This window comes from Cyprinodon variegatus, unplaced genomic scaffold, assembly GCF_000732505.1.
Source record: "Cyprinodon variegatus isolate N-32 unplaced genomic scaffold, C_variegatus-1.0 Scaffold935, whole genome shotgun sequence".
In the NCBI taxonomy this organism is placed as follows: domain Eukaryota; kingdom Metazoa; phylum Chordata; class Actinopteri; order Cyprinodontiformes; family Cyprinodontidae; genus Cyprinodon; species Cyprinodon variegatus.
In genome coordinates, this window is record NW_015151388.1 from 110,094 (window position 1) to 122,211 (window position 12,118).

The following is a 12,118-nucleotide window of genomic DNA, read 5'->3' on the forward strand; positions in this document are numbered from 1 at the left end:
ATCGAGCTTCTGGCCAGAGAAAAAACTCGTCATTAATCTGTTACTCTCTGCTTCGCACAGTACACTGGTCATTGCCATCATGATAATAGTGCGTTTTGACAAACACCAGATACAGCACTGGGACTTGATCAACAGCCAATACCACATTGTGACATCACAAACTGGTAGGTGGCAGTAGTGTTCTTTGACAAACATGGATGCCTCCAGTAAAGCACATTCAAATGAAAATTACTCTTAATTAAAAACACATCATTTATTGAACTGTAAGTAATAATTTCATACTTAAAGTACTTTCACAAGTTTGTGTTCTGAATGTGACCGGACTTTTCCTTTAATAATCTGTAAACGTGGTTGTCTCATTGTGCTGTCTACAAGACCTGGAAATAATTTAACATTATCCTGCACATTTGTTGCTTTCCTGTTTTTTTTGCTTTAAGCCTTCATGTTGGTGCCATCCTCAGGTTTAAATTGGATTACTGAATACATTGTTGTAGAGTTTTGTCCTCTGATACTGTGACGTAACCCGGAGAATCCGATGTCAGCAGCTCTAGCCTGGGTGGGCAGCTGCTCTGTTTTAGTGGCTGTTTGTTCTTTTGACAAATGTTAATTGTGTTTCAAAGATTTGGTTGTACAAAAGATGAAATTCTCTTGAATTGAATTTAGGATTTTTTTAAATGAGGAAGTTATGTATTACAGTATTAATTAAAAAATATCCATTACTAAATAAGGTAGAAGTAGGCAAGTGTTCTCCTTTTACCATTTTTGTTTTATATTCTTCGTGCTTGAGCTGAACATTTTCTGGTGTTTCTTGTGTTCTTGTGTTTTGTTACACCCTGATCAGGATAAAGAATTTCTCCAGAGAAAAGACAAAGCTGTAAAAGCAGTTCTGGATGTACTGGTGAGCTGCTACACTGTGATCAACAATATGTGAGATTTTTAGAGCTGTCACTGGAATAGTAAAGGTTAATTATTTAACCAACTTTTAATGATTTATCTGCAGGAGGTGTACAAACCTGAGAGAAAGTACCGAAGGCAGAGGGAGGCAGGGATCCTCCTGGATGAGGAATCCAGGGTCCACTCCACTCTGCTTGAATATGGCAGGTAATATTTCTCTTCAGGTAACAGGGTCTGACCTTATGGCTTGTCTTTTTTTCCTTCAAAGCACAAGTGAATCATAATATTTATTGAAATAAGGCTGCAACTTTATTTTAAAAAATTTTTTAATCTGTCGATTATTTTTCCGATTCATAATCGGATAGCCAAAGATTCCTTAAAGAAGACTTTTTACGAAATGAAACCAGGTGAAACTAAAAGTTTTCCACTTGAGGAGTTCTGAATAGAGCATATTGAAAGACAATATATATATATTTTTAATCTTAAATGCAAAATATTTACATATTTTTTGTCTTGGCATAATTACTGCTCTTAAGTGGGTTGCTCATGTTTTAGAGTCTCTATACTCCATTTAACGATTAGTTGATTACTAAATTAGTTGATAATTAATTCATCAATTAATTAATCACGATTGATCTGATTGTTTTAGCCCTAATTGAAAGACAAAAAATCAGGCCCATGTTCTGCTGTTCAAAAATTTGTTATTATGAGGTTTCAGCTAAATCTCCCTGCTGTTCAGCAATAGTTAGAATTGTTAAGGCCATACCATTGTTACACATTAAATGTCTGTCTGTCATTGCAATGACATACAAAGTTATGCATCTACAAGTTAGAAAGGTTCCAGCATCACCTGTTAACTTCCCTGACACTGCAGGGTGTTTAAACCTAATACACGAACCCGTGTTCCCTGCTCAGGACTAATATTATTTACAAGAAGTATACGGTTAATAAACCTGTTTTTCAGATTTCCATTTAAGATTTTGCTCTCCAACGATGAATAAAATAAAAATTAACATATTAGAAGTAGCATGATCTCTTCAATAAGCAATGTTATATTTATATTTTTGCCAGCAATAGGAAAGGTTTTTTCTGTGTAAAATAAGTAATAACTAGTTATTTTTTATAAAAATATCTAAAAATAGTGGTGATTTGAAGCAGGCTTTTACCTAGAAATATTTCATATGGCATACATCTACTTCAGGCTTTGCGCGGCACAAACTTCGTAGGGGTAAATGACAATTGTCCTTCCTGGTAGGGAAAATAGGCATGGGGTTGCTAATTTGGGTTTTTATCCCTGCTGCTCTTTGGAATGGCAAACTGTCAGAATTTAAATTATATTCTTTAAAACCCGCAAAAAAAAGTATCTGGTAAATAATGAAAGAACAATAGGAAAGAAAATAAGAGTTCTAAATTGATGCCTTACTTTAAACTAATATTGCTGGAGATTCTCAGTAATTACATATTGCTCACTTTGTGGTTCTCCCTTTTTTTCCCTCTCCTCATTTTCCCCAAATTCACAAATTCCTTATCAGTTATGTTGGAAAAAAAATTTATATAAATAAATCCTAATCCATAAAAATCCTTACTTACATGTTCACTTAAATTGTCCTTTTTGTATGTTCACATTAATTGATTGCGTTTAAAAAATATAAAACATATTTTCAATTCAAACTATAACTATTTAATAATAAATTAAAGCAAAAATTGGCTTAAATCATATTATAGCTCATCAAATCGGTGTCAAGTTAAGTCTTTCAAAGAAAATGCCTGTAGGAATTTTAAATGCCCAGCAGGTGTCAGAATTCAGTGACAGTGTCAATTACAATACAGTTTGCAAATGTGTAGAAAAGCTTCATAACGCCTTATGAATCCATCACCACATATATGTATAGATTTAATAACAAGGGCTTCGTGAAAATCAAGTCAGTCTCTTTTACTTTTGTAGACAATACAGCTTGTTCAGCTTTATTTCTACTTGGTACAGAGATTAATGTAGAGTGACCCTAAACTAGTTTAGCTTCCTTTCATTTTTTGCCATCCCTCAGGCCACTGCCTGGCCAACCCTGGTTATCAGTCAAAGGGTGATATGCTGCTAAATATTGAGTGCAGCAACCTGAATTTTAGTGCAGCAGAGACAAATTTGGACTTAGTGGCCCTCCACTCTAAAACAGGCCAACAAGAACCTTGTATTCATAACTGTATCATGCTGTTGGCAAGAAAAGGTTCATTTTAGCAAATTATTTTCTTCATATAAATATTTCAATCCACTTAATGCGCTCTTTTCCATTTTGCTACATGTCTTTCTAAGTGCCATTTTATGGGCATGGGTGGCCTAAGCCTTGAGCAGCAGCTATTCAACATGGTCAGAATGTCAGCAGGTTGGCTGACATTCAGCTCATAACGTATAAAAAAAAGACCATCATCTGTTTTCCATTTTCTAGATTTATAACAGTTTTTGAGTTTTTTTGAAGGGCATATAAAAAGAGCTACACTGTAGAAGTCACCTATCTGCTAGAATATTAAAACTTTACCTTCCAGGTTTCCCCAATCCATCTGATCTTAATCTAACTCGGTATAATCATATGCTGTCTTAGTTTGTTTTAAAATGCATTGTGTGGCTGTTGTTTTGAACCATCTCACAACAACCGTTTCTCTTTTTATTGTTGGTCAAATTCCTCTTTCATCTGTCCATCACTATTCTGTGAGTACAGGAACTGTGTGAGCTTTCTCTGCACGCCCCCGGTTATTGCTGCTTGTTTTGTGGATATGTGTTATGTGGTGGAGTGTTGTGGTCAGAAAAAGTGCTTCACTTATAAAACATATATATGAATATGTTTTATTCATAAAGGCATGGTGGATGGAACCTCTTCCTTTTAACAGTTTAGTGTGGATATGTTATTGGTATAGTTTTGACATAGTTTTCCACAGTAAATGACCTTTTTTTGTCTTGTTATTTTATCACCAGGCGTTATGGCCTCAGTAAGCCGAGTAAACAAAACAAGGTAAGTGTCAGGATTAGTTACCTGGTGTCTCAGTAAACACATCCTAAATAAAGCTTTGTAGTGTGAGCAGGTCTGAGATGTTCGGAATTCCAGCTCATTATGGTAACATTATGGTACTAAGGTGTTTTACAATATATACATCTGCATAGTTTGCACAGAACAATGGAGTCCTGGTAATGGAAAACATTCTTTATAATTTACCTGTTGTGTATTCAAAATAGCAGCTGGCTTTCATAAGGAAGATGACTTTTGAATTGTTTAAGTACTGCGGTAGGATAGAGAAAGAAAAAAGAAAGGTTTGCAGCATTTTACTTGCATTTCAAAATTTTTGTAATCATACTTGGAAGGACACTAGTAAATGCAGAGTCTAGTGCAGAAACTTGAGTTAAAAGTTGCATAACAAATTCATTATAACATTTGCTTCGACATCTTTCATCCATTTTAAGTGCAGTTTTCTCTGCACTTTTGCTCTTTTCCCCATTGCTGCTTTATGTAAGTCTTGAGTGTTGTTTTCTTCAGTCTTCACAGAAAGAACTGTAGCCTCACATTTATTTAATTATTGTTCTATGTTCATCTATGGCCATGTTGTTTGATAAGTTCCTACCTGTCTATCATTAGGAAGATGACGGGAAGGTCGGTGGGTCTCAGACGAAGCCTGCTGGGATTGCAGAGGCTATGGAGGAAGAAAAGCTGCAAGCAGTCGAAGAGGTGATCATTTATGCAAGTCTAGCTGTACTGTATATCAGTATCATTAAAAAGATCATCTACTTAAGCATTTCAATTTAAAAAGTGAATCTTCAGACACAGGAATTTGTTTAATTCACGATATTTGATTTTCAGCATATTTTTTATCAGAAAACTTTAGGTTGGTCTGATGTAATAAAGATTTTACATTGGCCAAATAAGTTATGTTTTTTTATACAGAAGATGTGGACTGGTGTTGGCCAGAGAGTAACGTCCTCATACAGTCCAGTAAATTTAGCCAGCGCTTTATAGGGGCACCTTTTGCCTGAAATACTGAATGGTGACATGGAGGCCTGTTGGTCTGCTAAAGTTTGGTTTAATACTAGCAACGTCATACGAGTCACAAGGGTGCGCACACCAAAAATGACGCAATCTGCCATTCCTGGCCAGTGAGCTTGGAGCGCGAAATGCAGACTCTTTGCTAAGTTGTGCACCTCCAAGTTTTGTAACTTGGCACAGACTGCACGTGCTGGCTTCGTTCCACCAAATGGAAAGATATAAAGTTGTCATCCGCGAACAAGTTTGCCTTTACTGACATCAAACGGTGCAGAAGTTTCCAGTGGAACAGTGTGATTCAACCAGTGTTGTTACTGTTTATTCAGTGATTGAAAACAGCATACAAGGGCAAATTTATTTGCCAAGCTTTTGGTAAAAACCAGGATTTTTATTTTCTGAGTCCATTAAAAACAAAACTGTTTTTATATATTTTTTTTTACTGTTTTTCAAGGCTGCACTTTAAAAAAAATAAAATAGTTTAGAGAGCTGTTCTTAACAATTTTTTTTTTATTATTTTACACTTGTGTATACAAAATGACAAATCTGTCAAAGTCTTAGTCATAAAACATACAAAATTCAATTCAGTTTATTTATATAGCGCCAAATTCACAACACATGTCATCTCTAGGCACTTTACAGTTCAACCAGATCATACAGTCAAATTCATACAAAGTTTTCTATCTAAGGAAAACCAGTTGATTGCATTGTCTCATTGACTCAAGTACAATCCCTCACACTAAGCATGCTTGTAGCGACAGTGGAGAGGAAAAACTCCCTTTTAACAGGAAGAAACCTCCAGCAGAACCAGGCTCAGTGGGAGCGGCCATCTGCCGAGGCCGACTAGGGTTCAAGGAGACAGAAGCAGGGATACAAGAAGCAGCTTTAAAAGATGGCCCCATCCAGAAAACACACAGCCAGGCAGACGAGCTCCGAGCCAGCTCCCATGCCAGAGGACAAAGAGAGCACATCCACTCAGTCATGGTCAGAGAAACGGGACCACACTGGAAAACAGGTCGATCTCCAGCATCTATAAACAAGGGTGTTGATGGAAGCAGCACAGCTGATGTTTCTTCCCAGGATGGCGTCACAGCCAAACAGGAACAGACGAGGCAAAGCTACTCTGGATAAAGTCTGAAACAACTACCCGTTGTATACAATGCATTCAGCATTTATTTAGCAAGCCTTTTTTATGCAGGCCTATGTTATTTATTTATTTATTTTTTTTAAAAAGGATCTGTCTGGGATTCACAGGGGGTCTGGTTTGCCCAGTATCAAATCTCTTTGTGCAGCAGGCAAATGTTTAATTCCACCATATATATCTGTGTAACAAACCTATCATTATTCAATAATCATAACAAAACAAAACTGCCCTCTGCCATTTTGTAAGATACTGTTTTTCCTCTTATCTTTCTTTTTTTTTCTTCCTGCATTTCTGCTCGTTATGATCATCCCTGCCCCTCTGTGGTTTTTTACGAGTACTGCACCTACGTCCACGTCGAACGATAAAAGTATACAGCGCATCTATGGGCGCGACAACCCGAAGCGCGTGTATAACTTGCCTTAAGGTGTTCAGAGGGACCAGTTCTATGAGTCCACTTCAGGTCATCTGCAGTGTTGGCTCTGTTATTGCTTTCCTTTCATGAAACAATAATCTCCATATTGTATTTAAATTTGGTTCTGGGCAGTCTGCAGTGATGCCATTTTGAGTAAAGCACTGTCACATACGATAGTTGATAGTTGAGAAGGTACCGGTGTATTTAGAGAAACGCTGTGGACCAAAAATAGCAGATGACAGTGGGAAGCTCTCGCTTAAAACGGTGTGAATTTTTTGCATCTCTACTTTAAATTATTATAATTAAAGGGCTTTGGACCTCTAGCTGAATGAGTCCAGTCCGTTATCTGAATCCTTGTGTCTCAGCAGAACACTGAAGCCTTGATCAACAATCATAACAAATGCTTGAAATCTACCAATTTATGTGCCCAATCTAAAGAATAAGTTTTATGACATCTTATTACTACCTTGTTTGCCAAACTGGCTTCTGTTTAATACAAAAAAATAATGGATACTGTTTAAGTATATCATACAAAATATGGTTTGATATTCTTGCTTAGATGCGGATTAAAAACCTGATGACCAGTATGGCTGCCATGGCAACTGGAGAGGTAAGCAGACTCACATTTTCTAATAAACACTTTACAAAAAAGTTTTAGAATTTTTTTTTTTTTGTTTAATTCGCCCACCTGACGATTTAAGAAGTCCTTTACTTCAGATTCTGTGTATTATGTTTAATTTAGTGTATATACATTAGCACTTTGTTAGGTGGCCATTTTATTTCTTTACTCTATCACAAAGGATATTTGCCCAGTCGTTGGTTTCAGTTTAACTTTAGTGATAATGAAGACGGTTTGGATGTGCAACTTCGATGTGAATAGTTTGTTTTTGGTGCAGGGGAAGCTGACTGCAAGTGCTGTGGGTCAGATAGTTGAGCTCCAGTCCAAGGAGATCAAGCTGATTGCTTCTGAGTATGCTGAAAAGGTCAGTGCTGATAATGCATCTTACACACAGCCAGTATTCTGGTTCTACTAGAAAAGATAACCCTTGCAAATGTTTATGGATTAAAAACAAGAATTTAGCTAATGGCCAGGTGCTGGTGGAGCTGTGGACATTGTCTGGTAATTATTTGTCCATCACCTTGCAGCAGTTGGAGCTTTCTTTAGAGGAGCGCTCAGAGCGATATGGTCCATTGCAGCAGCACCGCCGGGCCGTTGCCTCATTGAACAAACAGATCCAACAAAAGATTGAGCAGCTGGAAGAGGTCAGCATATTACTTTTGGTTACTCTTCCATATCACTCCATCACAAATCTTACCCATGTGTTTCTCCGTCTGATTTAAAATAAATAGCTGAGAAAAGAAATATGTTTTAGTAGCAGGAACAGATGTTTACAGCATCGTCCACCAAATAACCTACTCCCCATCAGCATGTCTGCTTGCACTGCTGTAGATTTTAATGTAGCTACTCTCTCATTATTGTATGTCTTCATTTTTGGAAAGCCTATGGATTGCTGAGCCTACCTGCTAATATGGTTTTAAAATTGCATTTGTTTTTCTTTACAAGTTTAAACAGTTCTGTCCTTAACTATGGACTAGATTTGAATTGATACAGTTTTTTCTAAAGGCCAATAGTGATTCTTTGGACATCAGTAAACTGATCCCCAGTTATTGTTTTTGGTGGTTGATTACTGAAGCAGATATTGCTTTTTCTTACTTCTTTTTTGTGATTTAAAAAATGTTACAATAACAAAAGTGTCATATTTTACAATTGGGAAACCTTTTTTTAAAACTTGCATAGCAAATGGAGTGAGCAGATATTCATGCATTTTCTTTTCTATAAATACGTCCCCACTCTGAGCTAATGAGTTGGTGAATACAATAGAAGAAACTAATTTTAAGGTTGATCAAAAACATTGGGCGGTCAATGCATCGGTCTACCTCTACAATGGACTTTCTGTAATGGTGGCTGTGGCTCCAGCACTATTAGAACCTGCGCTGACATGTTTTGTGTCCTGACAGCTGAAAGCCAACCATGCTCAGGTGATAGCCCACAATGAAGAGGCAAAGAGGAGTCTCATGGAGGTAACTGCATACATCCATTTTACTGTCCCCATCTTTTGATTTGTTGTTGTTGTTTAGCCAATATAGCTCTGGGAATTGATGTAAATCTGTAAATTTATTTTCTACTGTTTTGGCTTCATTCACACATGGGAGACGTTTAATATCTGATACATTTTCTAAGGACTAATGCACGAAAACACCTTAGAAATATGCTTGTCAGATTTATAAGCCACTACAAAGTTCCTTCCTCCACATAACACAAAGGACTAAACTAGATTTAAATAGAAAGTTGCAGTTTTTAAAACATCCGGACAGATGATCACTACTTTTCGCTCCCCATTGGTTACCCAACCATTAGACAATACTAGCCAGTTACCTAGGGCCCAAAGTTCCTTGGGGCCACATAAAACTCTGTGCACAGGTATGGTTAATACAACTATTCCTTATTTGTGCACATTATATTTTTATTATTTTGCTACACATGTTTAGAAAGGTCCAAACAGAAAGCAGCAAACCATTTGAAAACAGTGTGAAGAGCAGTGTGGCCAACTTAACAATTTTGTCGCTTTATTTAGAGACTTCTCAGACCCCTCTAGCACTTTTATTTCAAAAAAACACCTCCTGCCAAATCTAGTGACTGTTTTCTGCTACAGGAGACTTTGGCAACAACATAAGAAAGCACTGAACAGAGCAAGTAGATTTGTAACCCCGCTTCCTGCTCTGCTCTTTCTTGTCTGCTGTCATGATTCATGCAGCTATTACTTCATTAAAATGAAAAATGGAGAACAGATAAGCAGATCATGGCTTGTCTACAAAGAAAGGAGGACTGTGTTATTTAATTTTGCGGTCACCTTTTTGGAAACACAGGAAGGAGCAATCAGTTAAGTGAGCTTTGTGCTTGGAAAAAATCTTTAATTCCTTTAGAGACAGCATGAAAAGTTAGCTGAGTACAAAACATGGAGAGGAAAAAACAAGAAGAGGATCAAAACGTAGAACAAATCATGTATGTCCATTTTTAATTCAATTTCTGTAGAATGGTCCTGTTTTATGTGTTGTCTTCTCAATTCAGAGGGCCCCATGTTTGTTTTTTGCCTAGGGTCCCAAATTTCCTTAATAACCCCAAACCGCAAGGTGCCTGAGCCATCTATATTTTTCTGCTCATCATGAAATCCCATGATTCTTTGCGAGGAAAGCTCTCCCCACAAAGAATTCTGGGATATATCTGCTCGTCTAGTGACCATGGATGATCACTTCTTTTAAAGTTGCATTGTGGGACATTTTGAGTCCACTACTTTTTCATCCAATAAGCGTTTGGAAACTCATCTAAAATGGCCTGGCCACTATGTATTGCCCTATATAGAGATTAGGGCGGACATTCAGACACAACCTTAGTCTTTGCTGAATATATTATTTTTCCTGCTTAATGTCTTTAATAGCGTAAAGCTAAAAGTGTCTTTCTGTCTGTTCTTAGGCTACAGAACACTCATTAAAACTGGAGAGGGAGATGAAGTCATTAGAAGAGATGGAGAAACAAGCGGACAGTGGGTGAGCCATCTTGATTTCATTACTTCATGTAGATTTCTTGTCACCATGAAGACACCTGAGATTGTGGCCGAGTTTGGATCTGCTTGGATCCTAAAAATGACCCAGATTACTCTTGTGTAATGTGCTCCCCTCCTGGCCTACAGTTAAAGGGGAGCTGAAGCAGGGAATTGCCAAATACAAAACTGTTGAAAGTGCTGCTGCTGGCAGCAGCTCTCAGTTGTGAGTGTAGTGTTTTATCCACAGGAAAGTGAGAATTGGGCTTCAGTCAGTTGCAGGAAGCACAGGAGCTCTGACTGGTGCAATGTTTTTGTCTCTTCGGCAGCCTGCTAGAGAACCTCAGGGCTTTGGTGATGATGAATGAGAATCTAAGGCAGCAGGAGCTGCAGTTCCGCACACACTGCAGGGTGAGGACATGAACATTTTCCCTCAGTAGAACATTTTCAGTTCATTTTATTAAGCTCATTTTGTCAACAGGAAGAGATGTCCCGTCTGCAGCAGAATATTGAAGAGCTGAAGTCAGCTTCAGGACAGGACACAGAGGAGGAGCAGGTTAATCATCCACAGCTCTGATATTTAACGTCTTTATTAGTATGGTTGTTTCCAGAAACATGCCCATCCATAATTATAAATTCTTTTTTTTTCTGTCCCCAGGAGAGAAGCAAGTTAATAGACCATCAGTACAACTCAGACCGAGAGAAACTGCAGAAGATCCGACTGCTTATGGTAACCTGCACTACAGCATTACGTAGACATCAGCATTAGATTGCCAGCAGCAACTAGTGTCAGCAACATTCTCTTAATTCACACCATCACTGCATTATTGTCCTTGTAGGAATTTCCATCCAGCTTGCTGGAAAAAAAGAAAATGACAAACGCTTAACAGCAATAGCCCTGAAAAGAACACACTAGACTGAAAATCAGCTACACTTAGCTGCTATATAAAAAAGAATAAAAATAAAATGGTTGAAAACCGTAAACAATGGGAAAGTACAATGATATCAAAGTTTAGCATCGATTTTGTATTTGTCATGAATATTAGCTTTTAACTCATATAGAGCAATTTGAATGTTTTCAAACAATTCATAATAGAAATTCAAGGGGTGAATAAAACATTATATGACCGAATAATGTTATATTAAATTATTTGCTTAATCAGAAATCAATTATCTTTAGTCAATTGATTATTGACCTTCTTTGAGTGAGCTAGCAGCTAGCAGGCATAAAGATTCAGATTAAATTAATTTGGTAATCAAAATGTAATGAGCATAATAGTAAACACATGAACGTTAAATTTATAATATTGTTTAAACCCTTAAGCCAGGCATACACTGTGCGATATTTCCAATCGTTGTGTGCAGCTACAGCTCACACTGTACGATGAAACCGCAGGGTTTAAAAGTTCACAGCTCACGATGTATGTTCTCGCACTGTGCAGCCCAACGCTCTGATGCGATCTACCTGCTCACACTGCACATCCAAAAGCCACAGGTCGGACTCATGCACCGAGAGATGGCGCTAGTCGAACACGTCAATCTGGAAGAAGAACTCCCTTGTTTGCACATGCTTATTACATGAGGTTCTGGTAAATCGGGTCATAGATGCTTGTGGCTCTGCTTCAACAGCAGGATTTTCTATGGACATCTCACAATGGCTGACTGAATTTCAAAAATTTCATTTTCTCCCGACCTTACAATTCCTGATCAGGAGGTGGTCGTGAGAGGCCCCTTTACACTACACAACGCAGGGCGCGCAATGAGGCCGAAACTCGATCCGATCGAAAAAATTCTCGCACAACTTGAAAAATCGGCTCGAAAAGGGCAAAAACTCATACAGTGTATGCCGGACTTTAGTGAAATAAACAACAGCTGTATAAACAACAGCTCATACATGTTAGCATATACCCCATTTACACTACCCTTGAAAAAACGTGCCGAGACCGGTGCAAGCTCAGTAACTGAGATAACTTATTGTGTGTAAATGGAAAGCAAACTGAACTGAACCAAGCTAGACACAACCGGACCGAGATACCTGCAGACCAGTTCC

The 12,118-nt window shown here is 37.8% G+C and overlaps 1 protein-coding gene across 2 annotated transcripts in view; it reads left to right on the forward strand.

Moving 5' to 3' along the window:
- ccdc93 (coiled-coil domain containing 93) overlaps positions 1-10,878 on the forward strand; it is a 16,234-nt gene extending 5,356 nt beyond the window's left edge. Inside the window, exons 6-17 of one of the 2 annotated variants that reach the window (XM_015398437.1) lie at positions 842-898; positions 1,001-1,101; positions 3,860-3,896; positions 4,515-4,604; positions 7,029-7,079; positions 7,366-7,452; positions 7,616-7,732; positions 8,489-8,551; positions 10,002-10,075; positions 10,398-10,479; positions 10,550-10,624; positions 10,727-10,878. In XM_015398437.1, the coding sequence (XP_015253923.1) occupies positions 842-898; positions 1,001-1,101; positions 3,860-3,896; positions 4,515-4,604; positions 7,029-7,079; positions 7,366-7,452; positions 7,616-7,732; positions 8,489-8,551; positions 10,002-10,075; positions 10,398-10,479; positions 10,550-10,624; positions 10,727-10,837 (945 nt within the window). In that variant the 3' untranslated portion in view covers positions 10,838-10,878. The remainder of the gene's footprint in view (positions 1-841; positions 899-1,000; positions 1,102-3,859; positions 3,897-4,514; positions 4,605-7,028; positions 7,080-7,365; positions 7,453-7,615; positions 7,733-8,488; positions 8,552-10,001; positions 10,076-10,397; positions 10,480-10,549; positions 10,625-10,726) is intronic. The other variant, XM_015398438.1, reaches the window with a different exon arrangement.
- Positions 10,879-12,118: the final 1,240 nt, after the last annotated feature.